We start from the raw sequence: 27,175 nt of genomic DNA on the forward strand, positions 1-27,175 counted from the left end.
CCAAATTGCAGTCTGTGCAAGGGAAACTGGTATGTCTCTATACATGCTTGAAGGTTTGAAGGAGTGGACATGGTCTGAGGTCATAAGTGTTTTTCAGCTTTTTACGCTTCCGAACATTTTCAAAGTCAGATTACACAGGCCTCAGAATTACAACAGGTTACCTATTACATGGCTTGAGGAAGATCTTCTGAGTATCTCTGTGTACTGTATTTGCAGTGTCTTACAAACATTTTGGCGAATTATATGGTTTCTCTGTGTTTGCCCTGTCTTCGTTTATACTAGCTCCAGTGGCTGTTGGACAATTACGAGACAGCAGAAGGAGTGAGCCTTCCCAGAAGCACTCTGTACAACCACTACCTACGACACTGTCAGGAACACAAACTGGACCCAGTCAATGCTGCTTCTTTTGGAAAACTAATAAGGTCAATTTTTATGGGGCTACGAACGAGGAGATTGGGAACTAGGTTAGTACTGAAAAATAAGATCATAAACTAGTCTCTCTTTTCTAAACTATATTGTTTGGGCAAAAGTACATGATTACAGATAATATATTAAAAAATAAAGATTTAGCTTGATTTATAAATTCCCCCGGGGAAGGGAAAGGTCATTATTCACTGAAAACTGCCAGTACAGAACAATGGGTTGTCGTAAACATTAATGTAGCAAAGCTTTGAAAGAAAAGCTGATTCTCAAAATCATATAGAAATGAGTAGACCAAACTATTAATGCAAGATTTATATTTGATGCTTTAAAAATTAGTATATATCACTATCTTCTCCTTTGGAAAATAGCCATAATAAAGATGACATATAAAGTGACATAGTAAGTGGAAAACTATGTATCTCTTGACTTGCAAAATTACACTGAAATGTCTTTTATAAATAATTTCTGTCTGGCTAGAGTAAGAAATTAAAACTGAGTTTTTCTTTTCATTTCTGGAGACCAGTTAAAAATCATTTGAACTTGCACCTGATGACTCTTAATTTCTCTTTTTCCTTCCTTTGGAAATAGATATGAGTATTTTTGCTTATCAAAAGATGATGAAAATAATGCTTAGAACTGTAGAGCTTCATTTTTGCCTTTCTATAATTTTTGCAGGTTATCATAACATAAATATTTTAAGTAGCTGAACAGAATGATATGGATGTTTTTGATTTCCTAAATCTTATAAAATCCATTTTTTAAAATATACAAATAAAGATGCTATACGGTATATAACATTAGATGATATACCTTTAATGAGTTATAGGTCACAAATTCATAGTGTTCTAGTAAGGAGTTTTTAATATTCTTAGTAAAATAAACAGAACCTTAGTAATTGACTTCATTATACATTTATATAAAAAATAAATTTGTCAGTTTTATGAGATTTACAAGGTCTATATGTATTCAAAGTGTGAATTATTTTTGTTGCATTTTAAGTGATTGTACAGCTTTCAGATCGCTGGAGGTTCAGTTGTCTCACAAATAAATTTTCTTCTACCTGTACTTCAAAAGATAGTATATTTTAAACTAAAGAATATGATCGTTTATTCAGACTAAAGGAACTAGCTTCCACTCCCTTGAAAAAAGCTTTTTGTTTCTCTAGTATTTTTTTTTTTTTTTTTGAGAACCACGAAAATCATTATTTAGGGACCTAACCTACTATCTCCTGGCTGATGGCTCAGTAGTTATGCATACCGTGCCAATATTTTGAATCTCTGGGCTTTATTCAACAGTCTAATAGCTGTATTGTTGTGCCTCTTTTGTTACTGAAAGGGATTTCGATGGACCCTATTTTGAGGCTCCATTCAAACCCTGAAACACATCTTTAAAATAGAAAGGGACAAAATTGGGGTTGTTTGGGTTTGTGAATGAGTGGAATCCATGCGCTATGCTCTATAAGCACATACTGCAATATTGCAGCTTTTACTTTCTGATGTTCTTTTCTTCCTCTCTCACTACGTAACAATTCTGTTCCTTTTGAAATTGTACTTAGTGTTTGTAATTAGAGATGGAAAGCAATGCCTAGAAGAATAAGGAGAAAAGAAATCCTGCGGAGAAAGTTTAAACAAGAGCTGTGTTACGAAGAGAGCAGAACTCTAATGTAGAAAAACTGGCAGTGGTTGGCAGGGGTGGAGTGCCAGAGGTTGATTCTACCCCTCACCCGGGGAACAGAAAGAAAATCAGTGCACATCAGGAGGCACACGAACTCGGATAATTTTTTTCTAAGCAAACTATATGTGGAACTGTTATTTATCCATCAATAAAATTATCTGGTGAATTTATTCAAACCAGAACCAGACCTTTTCTCCAGTTGCTGGAGCTAAGTAAAAGATAAGTAGAATCACCATGTTTCTCAACCAAGGCAAATCAGAAGGTACTTTTTGTTAAAGTCCATCTCCAAATTAAGTTTAAACAAAGAAGACCATGGGACACACTGAACTCACCCAATTATCTTCAATGGAATAGAAAGAACTACCTGTTGATTTATAGGAAACTGAAAAGAAACTAGACACTTGATCTATGTTGGGGTCTCACAAGAGATGTCATTTTGCGCTGTAGCTTTGTTACTGGCTACTCCCTCCTGTTCTCCAGTTTGTATGGGAGAACACTACTAATTGAGTTTGTCGTATTTTTTTGGTTTTGTTTTTTGCTCTATTCTGCAGTGGATTTTGGAGACAAGATCTAATGTCTGTAAATGGAAGGCATTAAGTTTTCATACTGGTTTATTTTGCTGAAACTATGTAGGTATTCAGATAACTTACTTTTTTTTTTAACTAGCAGTATTATTTACATAAGATTTTAAAGTCTTCTCAAATATATAGCATTTGTCTAATATATATGGTTTTCGATCTTGGAAGTGAAATTCTGTTTTATTTTTATATAAAATATTGAATCCACACTCCACTTGCATTTCTTTTTGTAAGTGAAAGAAAAAAATTGGATAGAGCACTGATGTCTTGCTATATATAGACTTGTGAAAAACTACTATTTTCTCTTTGCAAAAATTTACATATTTAAAAAGTTATTTTTGCAAGAATTTGCAAATTTCATTCAGAGTAAAACTGTGTCATTTTTAATAACAAATATGGTCTTTCTCATGAACATGAGGAAATTGTGACTTTTTTTTTTTAATCCAGGTGGAAATTTGCCATTTTCACAGAGAAGTTTCCCCATGTCTGTTGTGACACATCTTATTCAGCCTGCAAAACTGATATGACTCCATAAAAACAGAGACTAATAAAATATGTTTCAAAATCAGTCGATTAAATGCCTACATCTTTTTAGGTTTCAAAATATTAAATAATAGACTTCACAACATCTTGTATCAATGAGATTATCTTCATCATCCCTGCAGTAATAGAACTAGAGAATGCAGAACTTATCCAAGGCAGTAGAATTAAGGCTGTTTTTCCTCTTTGTTCTGTATAACTACTTTATAATAAATTCCTAATTAGTGTGCAACCTTTTATCCAGTTAATGAATATCCTGTTAATGTAATCTTCTAAATTACAGTTAACATATAAATTTGAAAATAAAATGTAACTTAAATGGAACAAATGGACTCTGATTAACATTTAAACAAGAGTTTATAAGGAAAGATTTTTCTTAGGGCCTTGAACTGATTGATTCAGAATCTTATTTTGATTCTTCAAATGTAGCCACCACAAAAAATACACAGGTGTCCAGAACAGGTAAATCATAAATATATAACATTAATATATTGTTTTTGCCTAATTTTTCTAAATATGGAGTTAAATGGACGTCCTACATGATTAATATTGACTTAACTGGCTTTTTGTGTCTCTGTTGTTTTTTTTATGAAGAGGAAACTCCAAGTACCATTATTATGGGATTCGTGTCAAGCCAGATTCCCCTCTTAATCGTCTGCAAGAAGACATGCAGTATATGGCTATGAGACAACAACCCATGCAGCAGAAACAAAGGTAGACTCTGGAATTATCACTGACATGTCAAAGCTTTGTGTTTGTTTAGATGTTCCGTTTCCTTTTTTCTGAACAAATAGAACAAATACCTAAGTGTGCAAGAATGTCACTATTGTTGATATGCTTTCACTATGGACAGTTCTCAAATATGATTTAGAATTTCATTCATTTTATTTTCCAAATCTTTTTAAATTACTTATCAGACAGCCTGTTTGGCCCCCTTAAGTAAATAAGACATTCCAAACTATTCAGACAAGGAAGCTAAATGCAAAACATAAGGCACATTTGGAGAAATTTGTTCCAGTATTCATGAGCTTCTTACTTGCTACTCTGCACATCCTTCAAGTCATTTGTTTTTTTTTTTTTTTTTGACAGTATAAATGCTTGCAGAATGTTTGGGACTTCTTACATTTTCTTTGACTCCAACTTTCATAGACATAGAATTGTAGACATTAGAGCTATAAGAGACCTCAAGCATTCATGAATGGATGGATGGATGGATGGATGGATGGATGGATGGATGGATGAATAGAATCGTAGATCTTAGAATTGAAAAATACCTCAATCTAGTCTGGCCCCTCAGCCTTGTGGCAGTCAAAGCATTCAGACCCCTGTTTTTTCAGATAAATCCCACAGAGGTTAAATGATTTTCACAAGCCCATAATGCTGCTACATAGCCGAGGGCCTTCTGGTCTCATGTGACTTACAGCACAGTTTGGAGTAAATAAAGTGAAAAATCTTTCCCTCTTTACCAGTATAGCTCAGCCATGACAGTATGTATGAGTTTTCTTTTCAATTGTGCATGCAGAATTAGGTAGGAGAGAGGAGGCCTGCACATAGGTAGTCAGATGGTCTGCCTCATTCTGCCTAACCATTGATCTGGGGTGATTAGGTGCCTTGGCGAGGTCTCCTCCATATCCATACTAGCTTAGTCTGAAGCATTAATTCTGAGTCACTGCTAGAGAGAAAATATATCACGCAGTAGTTCTTTATCTATTTAGACAGCAAGCACCGATTGAGTCTCTACTGTGTGCTAGGCCCTGTGTGCAATGACAAGATCCAGTCCTTACCTTTGAGCAGTTAAGAAATTAGAAGAGGAGGCACATAGGAATTTTTTTTAGGTAATACAACATAAGTTCTAAAATAAAGCCTTGATCAAGGAACTATTGTAACACAGAGGAATTTTCAGCCAAGTCTGAGAAAGAGAGGATTGGGAAGTTTCTTGGAGAAAGTGCTATTTGAGTAGGGACGCAGGGGGATCAAAAAGAGAGAAACAGAAGGGCAGAAGAAATAATGTAAACAAAATCACTGAGGGATAAAGTCCAAGATGTCTGCGGTGAGTGCACTGTGACTTGGTGAGGCTGATACTGCAGGAGGGGAATTGTAAAGAAAATTGGGTACTTTAGTGGGAGATGAGCTTTAAAAAGTAGTTTGGATCATAGATTAAGGGGTTTGGTTGTAATATGAAGCTAATGAGTTTCTTCTTTGTGCAGAACATAACTTAGAAGCTATGCAGGGCTTCAAAGCCTTGCTTCAAAGCAAAACAATGATACTCAAATTTTTCCTAGAGAGGTTACTTTTTGATTTGGGGCAAGACAGTGGGGAGAGGTTGGAAGTAAAGACACTTGTTAAGTGGATTTAACACAGTTGTAACTTCTAGTGCAAGTGTTGGAGATTAAAGAGTCAGTTCAAGATTGGCTGGTACATAAAGGTATCTTAAGGGGTTTTAGATTTTATTTTGTAGATTCTCTACCTTATTTTTTAAATTGCAGATTCCTAGTTTTTGAGGTATAGTCAGTGAAATATATTAAGAAGGGCTCTGAAAGAAATAATAAAAAATCATAAAATAGTCCCTTATATGTTTGGAGATAGAGTTTGTGTGAGTTGGAATAAACTGTTACTGTCTTGGTTATAATTATTGTTTCCACCTGTTAGTGGCAACTCATAGCTTTTACTTTCTCATGTGGTCTCTGCACTCATGCACAGCAGCACGACACATTGGAGATGATGGTGCAATAAAGAAAAACAAGGTTTGATTCAAAAGTAACACATACTCAAACTTAAATATGAACAAAACCTTGATAAATTGCACCTAAGCTGAAGCCGCCTCCTTCCTGTGATTTCACTGCAAAGAATCCTAGCAAATTTTCATGGAAATAGAAGCCTTCAAGGGACTTTTTTTTATAAAAAGCCTGGGTTAGGTAAGCAAGACCAAGGACTTAAAAGATTTCCTTATGAAACAGATTTCAGAGCTATAAAGGTTAATGAGCCATGAAAACCGTGCAATCTCAGTCTAGCAGTAATTGCTTTTAGAATTAGATATAATGTGGTTGTATTTAAGAAATGATATAAAATTCTCAGTAATATTCATAAATTGTACTGAGTTTAGTTTCTTATGGTGTTTGCTTTCTTATGAAATAAGAATGTTAGATGCTAGTTATCAGAGAAATGCAAATCAAAACTACAGTGAGGTATAACCTTCTACCGGTCAGAATGGCCGTCATTAAAAAGTCCACAGATGATAAATGCTGGAGAAGATGTGGAGAAAATGGAACCCTCCTACACTGTTGAATGAGAAAATAAATTGGTGCAGCCACTATGGAGAACAGTATGGAGGTTTCTTAAAAAATTAAAAGTAGAGTTACCATATGAGTTCCAGCAATTCCACTCCTAGGCATATATTCAGAAAAGACGAAAACTCTAATTCAAAAAGATACATGTAGTCCAATGTTCATAGCAGCACTGTTTACAATAGCCAAGACATGGAAGCAACTAAGTGTCCATCAACAGGTGAATGGGTAAGGATGGAATGGAATATTACTCAGTCATAAAAAGTGGAATATTGCCATTTGCAGCAACATGGGTAGACCTAGAGATTATCATACCAACTGAAGTAAATCAGGCAGAGAAAGACAAATACTATAATATCACTTATATATGGAATATTAAAAAATGATGCAGTTGAACTTATTTACAAAACAAGAACAGATTCACAGACATAGAAAACAAACTAACGGTTACTAAAGGGGAGGGCAGGGCAGGGGTGGGAGGGATAAACTGGGAGTTTGGGATTAACGTATACATGCTACTATATAGAACAGATAAACAGCAAAGACTTACTATATAGTACAGGGAATTGTATTCAATATCTTATAATTTATAATGGAAAAGAATCTGAAAAAGAATATTTACATACATATACACACACACACATACAGAAATAATATATATACACATGTATATAACTGAATTACTGCTATATACCTAAAACTAACAGCAACCTTATAAATCAACTATACTTCAATTAAAAAAAAAGACTATTAGTGAACTAAAGAAGTAGTGAAACTTCCTTTAATTTGTTGGAGTTTTTTTAATGGTACAAGTTTTGGATTACGGACAGTCGCTCTTGGAGTGGTGTCTTGCTAACTGCTCACATTGTTAGTGTTATCTAGCTCACCAACCCCTCATTGGGATTAGGAGGACAGAGAGACGTTGCTATTATCTCTCTGAAGATTGTATCAACTGGCAACATTGATAGGGTTTAAATGAAGCCAGTTACCCCATTGGGAGGAAACACCTGGACCAAAGAGAAAGCGTTTCTCTGAGTCTGGATGCAAGGTTTAATAGTATTTGTTGAAAACAATGGGAAAAGGACTTACTGAATCATTTGTTTTGTAGTTTACAGAATAACCAAAACGCAAATGATTTTACTGGATATACTAAATTCACTCAAGAAGAGACTGCCATTCTCTTGTTAAAATACAAGTGGCATTTGAAAGGTTTAAAATACTTCACAGCAGCTACTAGTATTTAATATTCCAGAATATTCAAATGTTTAAATGCCTCGAGGCTTTCTGTGTGCATCTGTATGTGCACATCTTCCATGGAACATGCTTCATCTATTCCTCTTGTAAGAAAATTCAGGTATATGCAATGATTATTTTATCAAAGAAAAGTCATGTTTTGGAGCTCAATTTGTACATTTTTCCTGGTAAGTTTGGCATCTTTGTAGTTGCAGCATTAATAATGATTATTGTTTTGCATAGCTTTATAATTTTCACAACTCCTTTACATATGGTATGTCATTTGAAGATTTGATAGGGTAGTAAAGGAAAATTTCCACTTATCTGCAAATCACATTCCCCGCTACACCACCATATGGGAGCATCGCCATCCATGAGCCTGAAAATAAATGGAAATAGCTTCTGATTGAAAAACAGATGTCACAGAGCCCATAGTTTAGCTTAATTGAAAAGATGAAGCCGTCCTCGAGTCATTTACCTAAAATAAAGGAGCAGATGAGAGCTCACTTGATTCACAGGCAGTCATGAGCTATAACAGCTGGCAAAGGAAATAGAAGTAGACAAGGGTCTTCAATTCACTTTTGGGTTATTCAGCACAGCAGTCTCTGCGCATTCAGTGGAGGGACAAATAGACCTGGGCGCTCCAGTAAGCCCTGTAAGCACCACCGTAGTTACTGGAATCTAGTCTTAACACATTGTGGTAACTGGCATGTCAATGACGTGACAGGTCATCAAGAAGAGGGTAAGTGTCCTGGTTAAGGAAGTGGGAGAGTTTGTAATCGTTGTTTTCTAGTATCTTCTGTGGAAAATATTTCATGTGAAAATAACTTCTGCACTTAAATGAGGTAATCTTCAGCTTTCAAGGATATTCACTCCTGGACTAATCGGCTAACTTTCTAGTTAAGACAATATATTAGGTTACTACACAGCAAAAAGGAGATGAGTAATTTTTGGCTCTACAAACTAAGTAAAAATGTTAGCTGCTGTTTAATATTTAAAAGAAGCACATGTAGAACGTTGGCACATCTATTTTAGTTATTCTTCCAAGGCCTAGTAGCAAAAGTGGTAGAATAGAGCCGAGTGCTTTTGACAGTGTGCTTGGCTGGGTTTGATCCCGGTAGCCATTCTCAAAATATTAATCTGTATTTATCATGCCTTCAACAAATACATAAAAATCAATGGTTGGATATAGAAATATGTCCATCACATCTAAAACAGAATTCACAGAATCACAGAAAGTTAGAACTGGAAGGAAGAGATCACCTAGTGCAACTCATCCTCTTGATGAGAAAACTGAAGTCCATACAGTGTGGATATCTCATCCACGATCATACAGCGACCAGGTCAAGAACCCCATCCTCTTGTCTTTGCTCTTAGAAGAATTCCATCCTTAAAGAGGTAGTGTAACCCAAACAGACACACATACATGTATTAAAATTTTTGCATATGAAATAAAGGGAAAAAAAATCACACGAGTATGTCCCAAATAAGTGAGGAAATGTGCCACTTCCTGCATCTTTGGTCTCTTCACAGGAATTGGATTTTGTGAAAGAAGGAACTTTGTAGCACTGAGGGAAGGGAAATAGAGACCAGTTGGAAAGATGGTACAGCAAGGCTAGTTTTGCTTTGGCTGTAGACAGATGTGAAAGCAGGTTTGTTCCTAAGTGGTAAGGACAAGAACCTTTGTCATTAGAAGACCTTTATTAATATAGATTTCACAGTCTAGTGGAAAGAACCCTATGTTTAAAGTTGGGAAATAAGCATTTGATTACAGGCTGCTTTGGCATTTCTGCAGTGTGTGTGATTGAGCCTCATCACTGAACCTCAGTTTCTTCATCTGCAAAATGGAAATTAGTAACAGACTGCTTCAAAGATTATTTTAAAGTTCAAGTGGAAAAAAGTATACAAAGGGCTTTATAATTGGAAACATTCAAGAGTTAGATAAATAATAATTATTACACTATATGCACTAGAGAAAAATATTACTTTAAGAATAAAGCTGTTTGGGAGAAGAATGAAGTCTGACAGTTGGGCAAGTTTGGCTTCCATTTCTTTATAACTCTAGGCCAGTGGTTTTCAACTGTGATTGATGTTAACGGTTTACAGTTCCTTTCCCTGACTGAATTCCCTGGGGTCATTACGAAGCTAAGCATCTAGGGCTGGGAAACTACTCTGAGGCAGCTAAGAGCGGCAGGAGTCTAGTGGGAAGATGATCAGATGTCAGTGCATTTGGCTTTTGGAGACAGATAAGGAATCTTGTCACTTAATGTTCACTGTGTATTTAATGTTCACTGTGCTGCCTCAGCAAGTCCCTGATGTGAATATATTTTCCAATGAAGATATGAGAGTCATAAACAATTGCAATTCAGTAATTGTTAAGTATAGTAATTCATCTAAAGTTTGTTAATATTACCAGTCACCACTTAACCTTCTGATGAACATTTATTGAACTTGTGGAATGTTCTTCAATAAGCTCTTTATATGCAAGATCTCATTTGTCAATTGTATTGTTATTTACTGGTAAGGAAACTGAGGCTCATTTAATTTTGCTTTGTGTTGGAAGCTCACTAATTTATTTTTTCCTAGATAGAGTCTTAGATGCCTTTTGTCGTTGTTGTTGCTGTCTTGGCATCAGGTGGAGTCAGGTTGTCATTCTCCAAATAAAGGAAGAGTCGGGGCACCCCTCTAGAATCAGTTTAACAGAAAGGAGCACTGTAAGAATACAAGAAGTATCATAAAAGTGTCACAAATATTTATAACAAGAATATATCATCAGTTCTATACAATTAACCCTAAATTACCTGTGTGAGGAGGACTTAATGGAGAAATTCATGAGATAAGGCAATCTTATCTGCCTCTTACAACATTGCATCCTCAGTGCCTAGGGGAGCACTGAGCACATTGTTCTTTGTGAAATGAATGAGTGATTTGTAGTTTTTATTTTAACCAACAACATCAACCTCTTCCCTTCTCTACCTCTCCCACATTTCCTACTAAAACTGCTGCAATTAATAAGACTACCCCATTTGAATTTAATTTTTTCTCCTTTTGTTGCTCAATTATAGATGAAGAGCTAATGTGGAGACAATACTGTGAGAGGCACCAACAAAGATTGAAGAGACGTAATAACTAACATTAACCAGCAGGGTTGATGTTCCAAGTCGTTTAGATACAGACATACTCAGTGTGACATCAAGGAGTCCATTACTATTCTGAAAGAATGGCACTCTTAACATTCATTGTTTTCTTCTAATCTGTCCATGTTTGTAACATTTGGGTTATTTCAGGCTCAAATCATCTAAAATTTTTCTGGGACAATTTTTCCAAAGAAAATCTCAAGATTCCAGTAGAAAAGTTCAGCCTTTTGCCCTGACTATGAGCTCAGCATTTAGATTTATTCATGTAAATCAAATGATTGTGTACTTTCTAGTTAGTAATAATGACTCTCTATGCCTATACAGCTCAGATTTTGTATCTTGCATGTGCATTTTTCACCTGATTCAAAGGTACCTTTCCAAATGTTTCATTTAGTCTGTTGAAAATCCTTCCAACTGGTGCTGTTCATTGAATGTGATAGTAAATACATACCATTCTTTGCCTTCCATTGGACTCCTTCAGTGTCTGTATGTGTGAGATTACTGACAGAATTAGATACCATTTTACAGTAGAGTTACAGCTGTCCAAGTTCTAAATAACAGCTATGACTAACCCCAAGGGGGAAGATTCCTAATCATTTTCCAAGTTTTCTGTGTTAGTGACAGGTGTCATGCATACGCACAGCTATTAAAGCATTAGAGCTTCTTTGATTTCTTAATCGTTAACAACTTTAGCTTTGATTGCCTATGGAGTTGCAAGCTGTTAAAATTATCATTTGCTCTTACTAATTTTGAAACCAAGAGCTGTTTCTTCATTTGATGCAGTACAGGTCCTTCTCAGAGCACACACAACTCAAGAGCACTGAGGCTCTACTCTAAGAAAAACCTAATCCAAATTAATGCATTTGTAAGATAAATGGGGCTAGGAGGAGAGAATATTCTTAAATACTGAAGAGTTCAGTTTTTTTTAAAAGATTCAACCAAGAGTTTTTTTTCAGTAGAAAGTGTATCTGCTTTTTACTATTCAGTATTTAAATAGTGATTATTTTATAAAGAAGGTAGAAAGACAGGAAACCTGAAAGCTATGTTTCATTGCTAAAAGGTCAGTTGAAATTCAACCAGAGTTAAGATAATGTTGGATGATCACATAAATCACTGGAAAAATTCTGTTCATACAGAGCCTTTTCAAAACCATGCCCCTACAGTGCTTTACCCATAGTAAATGCTCAATAAATATTTGTTAAAAAGATTTGATATATGTTAAGTTCAATTGATGGTATCATAAAACTGAAATATGTTACCTTGAGCATTCATTCATTCATTCATTCTCTACCATCCATTCAGGGTTAGTTTTTTACATTCCAAATGTAGTTTATTGGAAAAGATTGGAAAGTGACAACTTACTTTATTAAAAAAAAATGACTTTTCTCTAATGTTATTGTTGTACTTCTACAAGCATTGGGCTGAAGTAACTTATTATTGGGCCAAGAAGCTTCTGGGGACTAGTTCTGTGCAGGCTACTTAAGAAACATATGAGAAGCTAGTTAAAATAATCAGTTCCTAAGCCCCATTCTCAAAGATTTTGTTCAGTAGATCTAGGGAGAGCCTAGTGTTTGAATTTTTTTAAAGCTACCCAGATACTGATATACAATTAGGTTTGAAAACCTAATATATCTATAACTGTTTCATTCAAGAAGTATTAGTTACCACAAATATTTGTTTAGCCTATTATTAATGTATGCTACTTGACTTCCTGTTAAACTCCCCCCTTCTCTGGGAAGACCCGACCCTCTGAAGTGATGGCAGGATAGGATGTTTTCCTTAGACGGGACATCAGGAAAATGAACATCTAGCTTTCCTCAGTTCACTATTTCTAATTTCTTGGAATTCCTTTGAACTACCAGTCCAATGCCAGGCAATACACTGGATATGCCACTACATGGTGTATTACTTAAAGCAGGAAAAGCAAAAGTCAGCAATACCTGGAACCTCTCTGATACTTACAGGTCCACAATAATACTGTTCTTGTATATGAGCCATATCCCTCGCCCTTTCTGATGTCATTCTTTATGTCACAACCCTCCACCCCCAAATTTGTCTCCACACCTTTTCTAGAAGATACAACATAAGGTTCTGGCTTACAGAGGTCCTATTGACCAGACAAGCAAGAATGGATACACATAATGCATCTTTGTCCAATCCATTCAACCCACTATTCACTTTGTGGCTAGAATAAAACCTCTCATTTCCCAGTTCTGACTGTATTTTCTTTTTTTTTTTTTTTTCTTTACCTGTCCTATATAAGATTTGTTCTTAAGTACTGACCTGCATGATTTCTTCTGTATTTATCAACTTGCTTCCTTTTTGTCTACAAGCCCATCTTCATGTATTTTCCATCTCCTCTGTAATAGAATGTACCTCTAATCAGTCCTTCTCATTCAATATCATTATTATTAAGCATAATCATACATTAATTATAATGCATTGTGACTTTGAGTGCTTATTAAAAATATGTCTTTCCTTTGGAACTTCCACTGTCTACCTCTTTCTAAGGAAACAGATAATTTTGTTAAATACAGGCTTGCTAAGCACTATGTACAAGTAAATTGTGACATTATGTCTGTCCTCTGAAAACTTATAGTCTAAGATAAATATATGTCATTTCCTTTTATGGTTAAATTCCACTTGTTCTTGATATCTGTGCCTAGTAAGCATCTGTAGTGTACTGGATGCCGTGCAGGACAAAAAAAATCTGATAAAGCACAGCTGGGCAAAGTCTAATAATTTCTCTCTGATCCTATACTGAACGTTCATGTAATTGAAGTCTATAGGAAATAGTTCCACTTTTCTCTTCTCCAGAGTAAATAATTCAAATCCCTTTAACTCGTTTTGTTTATTAACTCCATGACTCTTCAAACTCCATTAACATAAATGAAGGAACATGGTTAAACAATTTTAGCCTATTTTATTAGTAATATAAAATTTCCTAGCTGGAAAAGGAAGGCTAAAATCAAATGAAACCTGGAATAACTCAATGAAGACAAAAACTTCCCTCAGTATACTCCCTAAAGATAAAATCACTCTAGCCTTCTAGAAGAATGGTTAGCAACTGCTCCCCCACACAAGTCCTTAAAGTACTTGCCTCACAAAAGTTGTGGGATTTTTGGGGGTTGTGGGGTTTTGTTGTTGTTGTTGTTGTTGTTGTTGTTGTTGTTTGCCTCTCTAAGATGATTCTGTAAGGAGGAAAACAAATCAGAAAAGCAGGTATTATAAATGGCACCTCTAGAACATTACAACACTACCCCTTCTGTCATCTCGTGGTTTGGCCCCAATTGAAAAGCACTTTCACGTGTTTTTTTCCACGAAATAAAAGAACGGGTTTGAGGTCTTTTATATCATTAGAAAATAACAACCAGCGTTTTGGTGGTGTGGGGTCATCGCTAAAGCAGTAACAAGAATGAAGTGTTTTGTACCCTTTCACCTTGTTCATCATCTGACTTTATTTTTACTTTTTATAGTTCTTTGTGAGCTACTGTCACGTAAGAGTACATCTAAATGTCATTATGAGAGACTTTGTAGCTTTTCATGGAAGTTTTATTTATCTAGGGTATAATTAATAACATTTAAAATAGAGTCATTTCCTCAAGCAACCTGGACATTAGTTTATGTGATGTTTCTCTGGGTCTGTTCGTTTCATATCTGTTGTCGGAGTGCAGGCATCTTTGAGTAGATCTTGTTCGTCTACTAGGGACATTGTTATTCACAGTAACTTCTTAATAATGATGCAGTTGACTTACAGTGTCAGCGTAAGAGTCAAGTATCTGGATGGTGAGCATATTAGGGGGTTCTGTTTATAAATATGATTAGAAATGGGAAAAGATGATAGAACAAACTATAAAGTGAATGATGATATCTCTGGGTAATAAGCTTGTTGCAGATTTTTAATTTTTTTCTCACACTTATTTGTTTTCCTGAATTTCTAAAATGAAAAAAAAATATGAAATCTTAGAAAAAGAAGAAATTATCACTGCTGCTTATTTCTTATTTGGTATTTGCTTATCCTAGGAGATTTACCCAGGCATTTTTCGTATGTGATATTTCTCTCCCAGTCTTCCCTTCTTGCCCGTGCTGCTGAAACATATTTTCTGTTTTAGCAGTATGGAAAGTTCTTGAGTTTGTGTGACTAGGACTTAAAGATAAAACACATAACTATATCTGACTTTGATTCTTTTTATTTTTAAAATGTGATAACCTAGGTTTGAGGGTGGCTTTTTGCGTGCATTTTGCTGCAAGCCAATGCTTATGGTCCTTATATTTGCAGATGTGGCTAGGAGTCAAGGGAGTTGAATGTGCTGAGATGCATGGAAGGCTTTAGGTGATATTAATAACAATATGGTAGAGTGTGTCGGCTGAATCATATTTAATTAAATGAAAGCCACCCATTAACATTTCTCAGGCCCAAGCTCCTAGATCTTGATCCAGGTTTAAATCCCATTGTTTTAAAATGTTTATCCCTTGATCCATTGGCCATGAAAAGTTACATTCAAACTGTGCATTATAACTATAATCATGGAGATCTTTGCCACTGCTTTCCAAAGAAATATCTCATAAATCTTTCATTCTTGGCTAAATTTCTGGATTTTCAACATGGTTCCCCTTCTAAGCCCCTCTGCTTCTTTCTTCGTTTTACAATTGAAAAAATGTCTTCATCCTAACTTTATGAGACTGTCAAGGAGAAAATCCTACAGCTATCATGAGACATTAAAGAAGACAGAATAAAACTGAATGCCTTGGGAGTTTCGTGTAGTGCAAAAAAAGCAAGGAATAATTTGGTTTGTTTTTTCCCATCTAATATTTTTAGGTACAAGCCTATGCAGAAAGTGGATGGGGTTGCAGATGGTTTCACAGGAAGTGGTCAACAGACAGGCACATCTGTTGAGCAAACTGTAATTGCCCAAAGTCAACATCATCAACAGTTTTTAGGTATGTTAAGGTGTAATGCATATTAGTTGCTATTAGGATTTTGAAAACAAGAGAACAACAATAGTGTTTTCTCCAAGTTGCAATGTCTATTACAGATGTTAATTATAGTTTTTTTGTGTGTGCTGAAACTATGCACATTGTATTAGTTCTAGTTCATTTCTACTTCCTTGTGTTCACTTGAGCTTATTTTTAAAAATCTCAAGCTATATAGAACTTTTAAATGCATATGAATTGAAGCCTCATTGCTATGAAATTGCTTTCTGGAATTTGTATTAACTGGGCACTTTTGATCAAAATTGTGTTGTGTTTACCTGCAGTAATAACTTCAAGTGCCAAAAGGAATTCTCATTTCCTGTGTATAAAGTTGCATATGCATATACTCTCAGATTAGAAAAAAATTATTATAATCTTTTAAAAAGTAATTTATTCTTTTAACTTGATCACAGTACTTCCTTTTTTGTAATTTTGTAGATACTATATGTTTCTCGTTATTTAAAGAGTTAGGAAGTGGAACTTGAACATTTTGCATATTTCTGTCATAGATGAAGGTGCGAAAATGGCACTTTAAATGACGATTCTTCTAGAGATGAACATGCATAGTTTCTGTACAACAGATCGAGATAGCCAGAAGCTATCAGCCAGAGTGTGTGTGTATGTGTCTGTGTGTGTGTATATGTGTCTATGTGCCCTCTCTGACAAAGACAACTAGAATGTACTCTCAGGTCAGAATGGCTACTGAAGTTGAAAACATGTCAGTGTTCCCAAGCTAGGGTCCTCAAGTATATTCTTGTAGATCCTTGAGCTCTTGACAGGAATTTTTATTTTTTTTATTTTGTGTTTTTATTTCAATTATAATCTTTAAAAAGAGCATATTCTGCATTATCTGGAAGACTAGAACAAATACTGTTCTGCAGTTTTAGTTTCCACATTGGTATTTGAATTTATGATAAGGCTGGCACCAAAGTGTATTGCATTAATTGTCCAGAGCTAATGAGAAAGGAACAGAGAGAGACTTACTATGTAAATTACGCCTTCATCCCAAGGGGAGGCTAAATGATGTCCCAGTGCTCTGTGTGGAGGAAAGTTTCACAGCTCATTTGAATATAGAAGCGTAATGGGAGAACCAGCCACCATGACGTACGTGTTAGTATAGGCCTGTGAGACTCAAAAGATCCCGCGCTGCAGCAGTCAATACCATATTCATGTTGCAAGAGGTAATTTAGTTACAGGACAACAGGATCCTCTGTCATATCAAATGAATGTTGTTAAGTTTAATGTTATTTTTGGAATTTTCTTTGTACTCATTTTATAGCTCTTTTGGTTTATGATTATCTGAGAGAAATGAGCATAATGAGCTTAAAGTTAGATGTATTTTATGTACTTAAGTAATATAATGATAAAAATACCCCAAATTGATACTGGCCAGGTCAAGATATTTTTATTTTAATAGGGGCCTTATATTGAGAGACACCATGCTGTGTTATTTCCAGTATAACCATAGTGAAAATTTAGTTTCCTTAAAATTTTTTCAAGTATTCCCTCTATCCTTCTGTGCTGCTACTGCTGCTGCTTAGTTTTGTTTGTAAGATACTAATAAGAAAAGTTCTTGCTCTTTGGACCTCTGACTTAAAATTTTTCCTTTTTAGTCTTCTTGTATTTTCCCTCATTAATCTGTAATTGGCACCATCTACAATCACTTTTTTTCTGTTGTGTTGTCATGGTAACAGATGCATCTCGAGCACTTCCCGAGTTTGGAGAAGTTGAAATCTCTTCTCTGCCAGATGGTACTACCTTTGAGGATATCAAGTCACTGCAGAGTCTTTATCGAGAGCACTGTGAGGTGAGTCTTTTCAAACAGAGTATGGACACATGCTAAGTTTTGCCAGGCAACTTGCTAAAATAAAATAAGCAAACCTATTCCTAGAGGACAGATGAAGGTAGTTCATATTTCTCTGAGCACCAGTAAGTTCATTTTTCTTCTTGTCTCAGACTAGAGAAGTGAAGAATGCAGGAAAGGGGGAATAAATTCACTCCCCTTCTTCTTAGCCTGTTCTATTATGAACCCTTTGATAAAGCAGTTCCACCTCTAGGTACTCATCCTAGAAAAATGCTCACATGTGAGTAAAGAGATAAATGTACAAGGGAACGTGTTACACTATTGTTTTTAATGCAAAAGATTGTTTATAGCTCAATATTTAATAGGGAGCTGAATAAATAAAATATGGTACAGTCTATAGATTGGAATGCTATGCAGCCATTAAAAAGGACAGGCAACTCTAAATGTACTATTGTGGGACAAGCTCCAGGATTTACTTTTAAGGGAAAAAGCAAGATGTAAAACAGTGAACATAGCATACTATCATTTGAGTGAAAAAGAACATATATTTGCATCTCTCCAGAAGAAAACAAAATATTAATGCTGGTTGCCTTTTGGAAGGAAACTGAGTGACTGGGAGTCAGGGGAAAGAGATGATTTTTCAATCGTCTTTGAAAAATTCTCTTTTTAATCTTTTGAGTTTTACATCATAAGCATGTATTTCTATCAAACGTATTTTCCAGAAATGTTTAATAAATCACTTTAGGTGTTCCTTCCAGGGATCCTTGAGGCTCTAGTTTTGTTTGTTTTGTTTCTGCGGCTAAATAAGTTTTCTCTTGGTATTTTCCATCCCTCCTTCTACTCCATTTCTGAGTATCCCACATCAGAATGGGCTGCGTTGTCTCCAGAAGGTGAACTCTCTCCAAGCTAGCACGTACCTGCAGCTCATCTGGGAGAAAGGAGATAACAGATTGCAATAAGAGTTTTCTAAAGTGCCTCTCCTTTTGAAAGAGAAGTCTGTTTAGAATTTAAGGAGCTTTATTCCAGGGCTATTTGTGATCTACTTAGGAGTAAAAGATAATCCTCTGGATTTTATGGGCAGTCTTCCTGACTGCTGACAATGCAGTATGCAGTGAGAAGTCTCAGCTCAGAGCATTCACAGATTTTTTTTTTCCCACTCCAGAAATAAGAACTGCTTGAGTGAATCTGAGTGCTTGTCAAGGGTGCTAGATTATTAACAACCAAGGGCAAGTTCTCTCTTTATTAACAAACCATGTGCCAGAAGTGTCTTTCAACATGTCCCGCCAGTTTGTTCCCAACATTTCTTGTAATGACGAGAAGTGCTTACCATCCAATTCTCTTTGACTGCTCTGCTTTTCCTAATATTGGAGAATTCTGGATGATCCTTACTTATCTAGAAAAAATTTCTTTCTTTCTACGTGTATATCATGTATATTCAATAAATTTTTACATAAATACTCTCTGAGCAGTTTATCATTTCCCTGTGTTCAGGTAAAACCTTGCTTCAAGCGAACCAGCCTACACAAACATAATTTGGACTTTTTAATGTTTCTCATATTTATTTAAAGTATAAGTTGTAGAAGATATGTAAATATTGTAAATGAAAAACGCCCCCAATCAGATGAAGATACTCTTTGGATTACAAAATTTTTCTTAGCATACCAATTGTCGGGAGGACTCTGTATGAAGAGATATGGACATGTACGGTAATTAATCTGTGTGGGAAATGGCAGTCCATAGAATGATCCCCATTTACTTCAGAGTTACCAGTGTCCACGCCATCTCTCATGGGGTCTAAGCGCATATATGAAAAGGAAGAATTCTGATCATTTTTCTCCTGTCAGACTTCGAAATTTTTGAAGTGCTGGTGCCTGAGTCTCAGATCCAGTCCTGTGAATGGTTGTTTGCCCTAAACCAGTGGAGAATGAATTATTTTAAACTATATTTGCTTATATATTTTAGTCTGAACATATTTAAAAGTGGGTGGACAAATGATAAAATGTTTTATTCATTTGTAAAACTGCCTATATGAGACTGAAGTGAATATCCTTTTCAAAAGAATTATTTGAGATTATTTAATTTGAAGAGCTACTTAATTTAAGATGCACTAAATTCGTTACTTACCGTATTTTATTTCATATTTGTGTTTTAGGAAAAATTACTGTACCTATTTTGCCTGTTATTTGGAATTCTCACAATTGGTGTATCAAAGATGTTTTGGAAGTATCACTAGTTATGTAAGGACCAACTATAATTTTCTACACAAGTTGCTGTGGCAGTAATTTTTTCTTTTAATATATGCATAGTGTTCTTACAACAGTCTCATAGCTGGAGATGTGTTAGGCATCATATCAGATATTACTAGTTTCTTCGTTGATAAATATCTCTCGAAATGCACCTAAGCTACAGCTGAGAAAGCAGCTATAATAATTTGCCTCCTGAGAAGGTTTCGGGGTTTGCCTGGGAGGAGGGACATCTGGAAGCCCTTTTCTCCAGGGCTTGCTCTTGCATTTTTAGTGTTGCTGATACTGCACGGCGAGGAGTGTGTTAACTAACATGTCCGCTTCCCTCCATTTTCATTATCCAACTACTTGTAACGTTTCCTTCTGGTTCCCAGAACATGACTCCAGACAGATTTTGCTTAATACTTGAACTGGTCTCAGCGTGTTCGTGTAGAGAACATCAGGTATTCTCTATCACAGGCAGGGCCAGATCTGCTTAGGGAACACACACTCCAGAATTAGGAAGTTACGGTTTCCTCTTTTTGCCTAAGATGCTCAGATTGCCTCTCTCAGCGATTGCCCCATGTTTCTCTCAGCGTCTGTGAATTTTGTCTTGACGGGGCTGTTTTACATGTTTCTGTTCGCAGTGCTGATGACATCAAACACATTATACTGAGGACTTGTCTTTGATACTAAAAATAATCACAGAATCACGTGCTCTTTGCACAAACAAGTTATTTGGTTTTATGACTGCTTTTATCTGAAGGCGAATTTGCAGACTAATTGCAATGGCAGGGTGAAATTAAATATAATCATCAAAAGTTAATGAAAGTGGCAAATTTTAGCATCATCAAAAAAAAAAAATGCCCTCGATGCAGCTGGAAAATGCTTCTAGGAGATAAAACTAAGGAGAAGGAGGAGATGAGGCCCCCACCCCCAAGGTTAGAAAAGGAGATAGTTTGACAGCTTCTCTCCAAAGAGAGTGTGCAGAGATAGGAGTGAATGGAAGGCATCGTGTGACCTCAGAGATGTACTTGCTGTGCCTTTTTTCTGCCCAGACGGGCACTACCCTCTGAAGGCCAACTGGAAACTGTAGCTTCTACCCCAGCCTCTTCTTGGCTAGGAACACTCCAGAACCCATGGTCAGCAGCACTAAGCAGAGCTAATTCAGCCCTAACTCCATCTGCCACACACAAGCACCCCCACACCCTTTTCCTCTGCCCTCTTTTATGGTTGGCGGATACATCTAGTGCAATGAGGACTGATGTGAATTGAACCTATTCTGTGCCCTAACGGATCTGAGAATCATGTTGGCAACCAGGGAGACAGGAGGAAGCAATGGGTTAAGGAAGGGAAGAAGAGTAAAGGAAGCAAGTGTGAAAATGGAGGGAAAAGAGAGGGAAACGTAAGGGTGGAATATGAGGCCATTCTAGGAGGAATACAAGTTATCATGCTGAATCATTTAAGAATTCTTTTCCTCCTTTTTTTTTTTTTCCAGCGAATCTCTTGTTTCCCCATTTCCACTGGCAAAACTGAGTTGAATTTCACCATGTCCACTTATGAGCCCAGAAGTGTCTCTAGCGTTTGTCTCATTTCAGTACGTTCTCCTCACACATCCCTGTAAGACATCTTGTAAGGTGATAGTGATAATCATTTTGTTTTTTAGGCAATATTGGACGTTGTTGTGAATCTTCAGTTCAGCCTGATAGAAAAATTGTGGCAAACATTCTGGCGCTATTCTCCCTCTACTCCAACTGACGGCACTACCATTACTGAGTCAAGGTCAGAATCAATATGCTTTTCCAATTCATTTTCATGGCTGAGTAGACGCCACAGCTAATGAATTAGAGATATGTATACCAGTTGTGAACCTTACCTGATAACGTTAAGTGGATAGATTGAAATAAACCACAAACTACTCTCTTGAGGTTTCAGCGTGTGTATTCTAGCTCCCATTTTTATTGATTTGGGGGACTGCGGTAGAACTGTTTCATCCTCATGGAATTAGTATCATATCTGCCTTTCATACCGTCAGAAAGTATTAACGTGCATAGGCAGCTCTGGGGGAGTGTTGTATATATCCAGCCGTATGGCACCAGGGCAATGGTGGTGTAGTTCTAACCTCAGTAATATTTGATAAACTAAAACTATTTTTAAAGTCCATTTTCTTTTTTATCCTCATTTGCCATCTATTCATTTGCTACATTTATTCACACCAGCAATCTGAGTGAAATAGAAAGTCGACTTCCGAAAGCAAAGCTGATAACTCTGTGCAAACATGAGTCTATCCTGAAATGGATGTGTAACTGTGACCATGGGATGTACCAGGCTTTGGTGGAGATTCTCATCCCCGACGTCCTTAGACCTATTCCTAGTAAGTTAAATGCAGACAAGTACGGATGCTTTTGTTCTCATACATTCCACCCAGAAAGTTTTGGGCAGTGACGTTGCAAACTCGAGTGATTCTAATCTCATTTAAATTTGCCAAATTGAAAACATGCAACACAGAGTATTGCATGAAAGTAGCCTAGAACAAAATGGTAGTAAAAGGGGAAAATTCTGTTTTTCAATCTTTCATTTTCTTTTTGATTTAAAAAAAAAAAAAAAAAAGGACAACCTATAGATGTGACGGCCTGGATGACTAATTGCAGGAACACTCCCAGGCCAGTCAGTCATGTGAAAATTATTCTACCCAAGGACACAATTTCCTTCAGAGGGCCCCCAATTTTTGAAATCTGTAATTGCTAGACCAGCCTCTTTCATGGTTGCTTTTGATTTGAAATGAATTTATCTTGGTTTCCACTGAAGTTGAATTTCTTTATAAAAGCATTTACTTTGTCACCAACGTCATGTTAAGAACTACAAATGCAGTTTCCATTAACAGTAATGGTTAACTGACATTTTGAGGGAGAAATCTATGTAACTGCACAAGCATTGTGTTCCCACCACAAAGCAAATAGAAATTACATAGATAAGTTAGATTACTTTTTTAAGTGATATGCTTTTTTAAACTACCTTGTTGCAAACAAAGCTATTTTCTGCAAGTGTCAATATAAACGCTACTGCGGATACTTGTGTTAGAGGCAGTTGAAACGATTTTAGGCCTACATCTTTATGAGCACGTACAAGTAACCTTGACTTTTAAAGAAATCGGACAGAATTTCCATTCTACAGTGACGTTAATCGGGTAAAAGCAATCTTTTAGCTTGTGAAATTAGCAACCATGTACTTCAAGTACACTGTTCACGCTCAATTCTTGTTAATTTATTCCAGAAAATATTTAAATAGGGATTAGTAGAAAAAAAAAGATGAAGATACTAACATTCATATATTTATACTTTCTTTTTTAAATGTCATAGGTAACACTGGAAGATATGAGTTATTTCATATGTTCCTCACCACCTTAAAATATATGCTTAGACATGCATTTACATATAATACCACATACACATAAATAAATTTGTATAGAAATTGGTTTTTTAAAAATCCAGCTGCCATTGTCTCACATTTTTATAAGTTGCTAATATTTTCTACTCTATTTGCACCTAATTTCCTGACTAAAAACTGATTAAGAGTGTTGTTGTCATGGAAAACTTCAACATGTAAATTCTCTACTGATTTATGTTCCAGAATCTCATTTTCCTTGTTTTTGTCTTGCTCCCTGTGCTCTGAGTGATAATCTCTAGAGATGTTTAAGAGAAGTTGCATAGGGTAGCTCATTAGCCTATGACATCTTGCCACCAACATAAATTTCTCTCATGAGATGTAAGAAAAGATGTCAGTGAGCACTTTGTTTTTTGAGGTAAATCAACAGCACCAGTATCCACTAACCACTTCTGAAGTCTGTTGCTTCTATGTTAGTATCACAGGACTTTAACTTGTAAACTCAGCAGTTCCCTAACTTCAATCATGTATGGAGTTTAAAATTTTTAAATACACAATACAGTTGACCTTTGTTTTTTGTAAATTTTGATTTTAAAAACCAATTTATTCTGTCAAGTAGTTTGTCTCTGCATTCAGATAACTCAGTTTCAGGAATTTTGACATGAGTATAGCTTTATGGTTTCTCTGAAATTGCACAATACATTAATGTGCCACCCTACCACATAAATTTGGAATTTTAATTCCTGTTCTATAACAAGACTTAACAAAAATAAAGCTTAAAATACAGTGTAGAATGCTATCTTCTGATTATATGCATTTTAGTATTAGTCATAAGCAGGTTGAGACCAGTTAGCTTTGGAACAGTTTTGCATTTCTAACCATCCATTCATGAGAAAAAGTTACCAGAGTCAATCTGCACAATTTGATCTGACATGAATCCCTACAGAGAGAGCAAACTTAATTTTATTTTTAAAAATTTTATTTCCTGGCTACTAGTACTTCACTCTACCATTTACTGTCCAGATGGGATTCCTTTTTTAAGCCAAAAAAAAAAGTCTGCATATCACACTAATTTAAAGTCAGCTTGAAGCTACTATATTCTAAAATACATTTATCTGAAAATGGAAAAAAAAGTTAACTGTAAAGAATTGTACAAGAACTCAACTGGTAACACTTAAATGTACAATTTGTGATTATAATTAAAGGTGACCCACATGTCATTTAGTACAAAAACCTATAATCATTTGGCATACAAAGCATATCTTTTTATTTTACAATCTCTCTAGCATTAAATTTGTCTAGATAAAATGAGTCATATCAAATGTTTTAAAGTAATATTTTCCAGTTCTTGGTTTTTTCAGATTAAATTATTATATTAATTATAGACAAAATACAAAATACAGATAGCCAAATTGAATCTTGGACAAAATTTTACTGAGTTTCAAAAAAGGTCTTTAATTTTTTTCACTCTTTCATTTCCATTCATGCCTGCCCTCCATGGTTCTAGTACATAATACAGCAGAAAAATATCTTTCTTTCTTTTTTCTTTTTGGCTAAAGTGGGAAGCTTTGGAAATTTCAAAAGATTAGTTCTTAAGAAATTTCCAACTCAATGTTTCCAATAGATGATTCTCGTGGTTAAGAGCCTGCACTTCTTGAGTTTTTCCTAATCAAAATTTAGCCATTTCTATCTCTTCCATCATTTGTCCACTTAAAGAAATCATTTTTTAAAATTACTTGTTTTTTTTATTGGATTAGTAAAATGTATATCTTTTGCAAGTAATCTGAATAATCTAAATTATTTCTAACTCTGCTTTAACAAAAGTAATAAAGAAGCATGTCAGACTCATCTGAGCACAGAAAGAAAAACCAAGGAATTTAACCCCATCATTGACATTAATATTTTTGGGAGCCTTGGACAAAAATTAACTTCTCTGTTTCTTTTAGTGGAATACCAATTGTAATGCCTACCCACATTATAGGGAACGCACAGAGATTTATTTTATGTTGTGGGTGGTTCAGACACTTACTTATTAAATGTCTAAAACTGCTCCCTACCCTGTGAAGCCTTGGGCACAGATGAAGCAAAATGCTATTGATTAAATTACTTGTTGAACAGTAGAAGAATTCTGTCCCCTGTCATACAGCCATCTCAGTAAACAGACCCCTTATTGCCAAACAGTCATAGTCATTCCTGACAACTGAAGATGCTTCTAACTGTTTTATGACCACCATAAAAGCTACTCTCCTGGGACCTATCCCTATTTCAGATTTTAACAGATATGTAAAGAGTATGGAATGGACTATTTTAGGAATATCTTAAGAATATTGGTCTCTGTGACAGCAGTTTTACCACAGTGATCTTTTATCTCTACCTGCCAGTGAAATGGAGAATAGTAATCCAAAATTATCAAGTCAGGTTATTTTAATTTTTTACCTTACTTTTCAACAAGAGTGAGAGATAACTACTCTAATTGACATGTTCTCGTGTAAACAGATGCATAGAGAAAGAGAGAAAGCTTTGCATCACTTTCTTTTTAACTAAAATGAAAATAGGTTAAGAGCTTGGGGAAAAAACCAAGATAAAGAATTTATAAAGAGAAGACTTAGCCTTTGAACACAAAGCTGGTTTTGAAAAGAGTGTTTTGTCTAAGATAGAAAATTCCATAAATATATTCACAACTGGTATATGTTGCTATAAGCAAAAATGTTTGAATGTTTTCCTTTCCCAACAAAGTGTCATAAGTATATTGGAAAAAAAAAAAAGCCCAAAATTTAATTTTCGGATTCTTTCAGAGTTAGGAGTAATATTAAATACAGTTTTGTCAATGAGAACAATATAAGTTCTGTGCAGTTTCAGATGTCGTTTGCATGTTTTCTCTTATTCTCACGTAAAGATTAATGTTCTTTGGTATCTTTCTCGTTCTGCTTTTATTCTTTAACATTTAGGTGCCTTGACCCAAGCCATTCGAAATTTTGCAAAAAGCCTTGAAGGTTGGCTTTCCAATGCCATGAACAATATTCCACAGAGAATGATACAAACCAAGGTACACTTTTATGTCTTTGCTTTTTCTTTTGTGTTTAGGAGATGGTTTTGGTTCTGAACTATGAATTTTCAGTCTGTTCTATCAAATGATGTTATGTAAAGTATTGATAGCGTAATATATAGAATCTTTTAAAATTGATTTTTATATTTGTATTTTATAAGCATGTAATAAAAACTTGCACAAGAGATGTTGTTTGATAATGCTCCTTTCGGAGAGAGTAGAGAAACATTTTAGCTGTGGTATATTTACGAGCCTTTTTCTTAAGTATGTATTTCAGATTGCTTAATTGCAAAGATTGAAAACAGCCTAGGATGTTCAAATCGCTCCCATTTGAAGGAGATTTAGATTTTTAATGTCTCCTACTATACTCATTGTATTCTGAAATGTTCATGTAAATTAATATCCGTTTGCTTTTCAGGATGTTTTGTTTTTTTTTAACACCGGAGAGCACTTTTGTGAATTAAGTAATCATTTCCTAAAGTGAACAATTGTCTCACGGTTGATGACTGTATTTCAGGAATGTGGATTATTTAGCTAGAGATAGGGATTCTAGTCTCCACTTCGTCCCCTACTAACCATATTACTTTAGGTTGATCTGTGAACATACATGACAGATTGGACTGATTCCGTCTAAACTTTAGTACCAGAAGTCACATTTTTGTGGCCTCTTGTCAGTGACTGTATCCACTGTTGCACTCCAGCAGTGCACCTTGGCTTTCGGCTTGTGGGGCGTGGTTGAAACTCTTGTAGCTGACACGTCTGTGACGGCACAGGTGGTTCTCAGGTTTTCTGCTTTGGCTTAAGGTTTGCAGTAATACGTTCCATCCATGAAACTTACAGAAGGACACATTTAATCAGTATGTCCACCTTAGACTA

At 35.5% G+C, this 27,175-nt stretch overlaps 1 protein-coding gene across 3 annotated transcripts in view; it reads left to right on the forward strand.

Moving 5' to 3' along the window:
- Positions 1-27,175, forward strand: part of RFX3 (regulatory factor X3) — a 277,856-nt gene that overhangs the window by 206,598 nt on the left and 44,083 nt on the right. For all 3 annotated transcript variants that reach the window (XM_032477755.1, XM_032477754.1, XM_032477756.1), the window contains 7 exons: positions 283-464; positions 3,810-3,929; positions 15,689-15,810; positions 17,538-17,650; positions 21,536-21,651; positions 22,089-22,243; positions 26,202-26,299. In XM_032477755.1, coding sequence (XP_032333646.1) covers positions 283-464; positions 3,810-3,929; positions 15,689-15,810; positions 17,538-17,650; positions 21,536-21,651; positions 22,089-22,243; positions 26,202-26,299 — 906 coding nt within the window. The remainder of the gene's footprint in view (positions 1-282; positions 465-3,809; positions 3,930-15,688; positions 15,811-17,537; positions 17,651-21,535; positions 21,652-22,088; positions 22,244-26,201; positions 26,300-27,175) is intronic.

The sequence above is a fragment of the Camelus ferus genome, chromosome 4 (genome assembly GCF_009834535.1).
Source record: "Camelus ferus isolate YT-003-E chromosome 4, BCGSAC_Cfer_1.0, whole genome shotgun sequence".
In the NCBI taxonomy this organism is placed as follows: Eukaryota; Metazoa; Chordata; class Mammalia; order Artiodactyla; family Camelidae; genus Camelus; species Camelus ferus.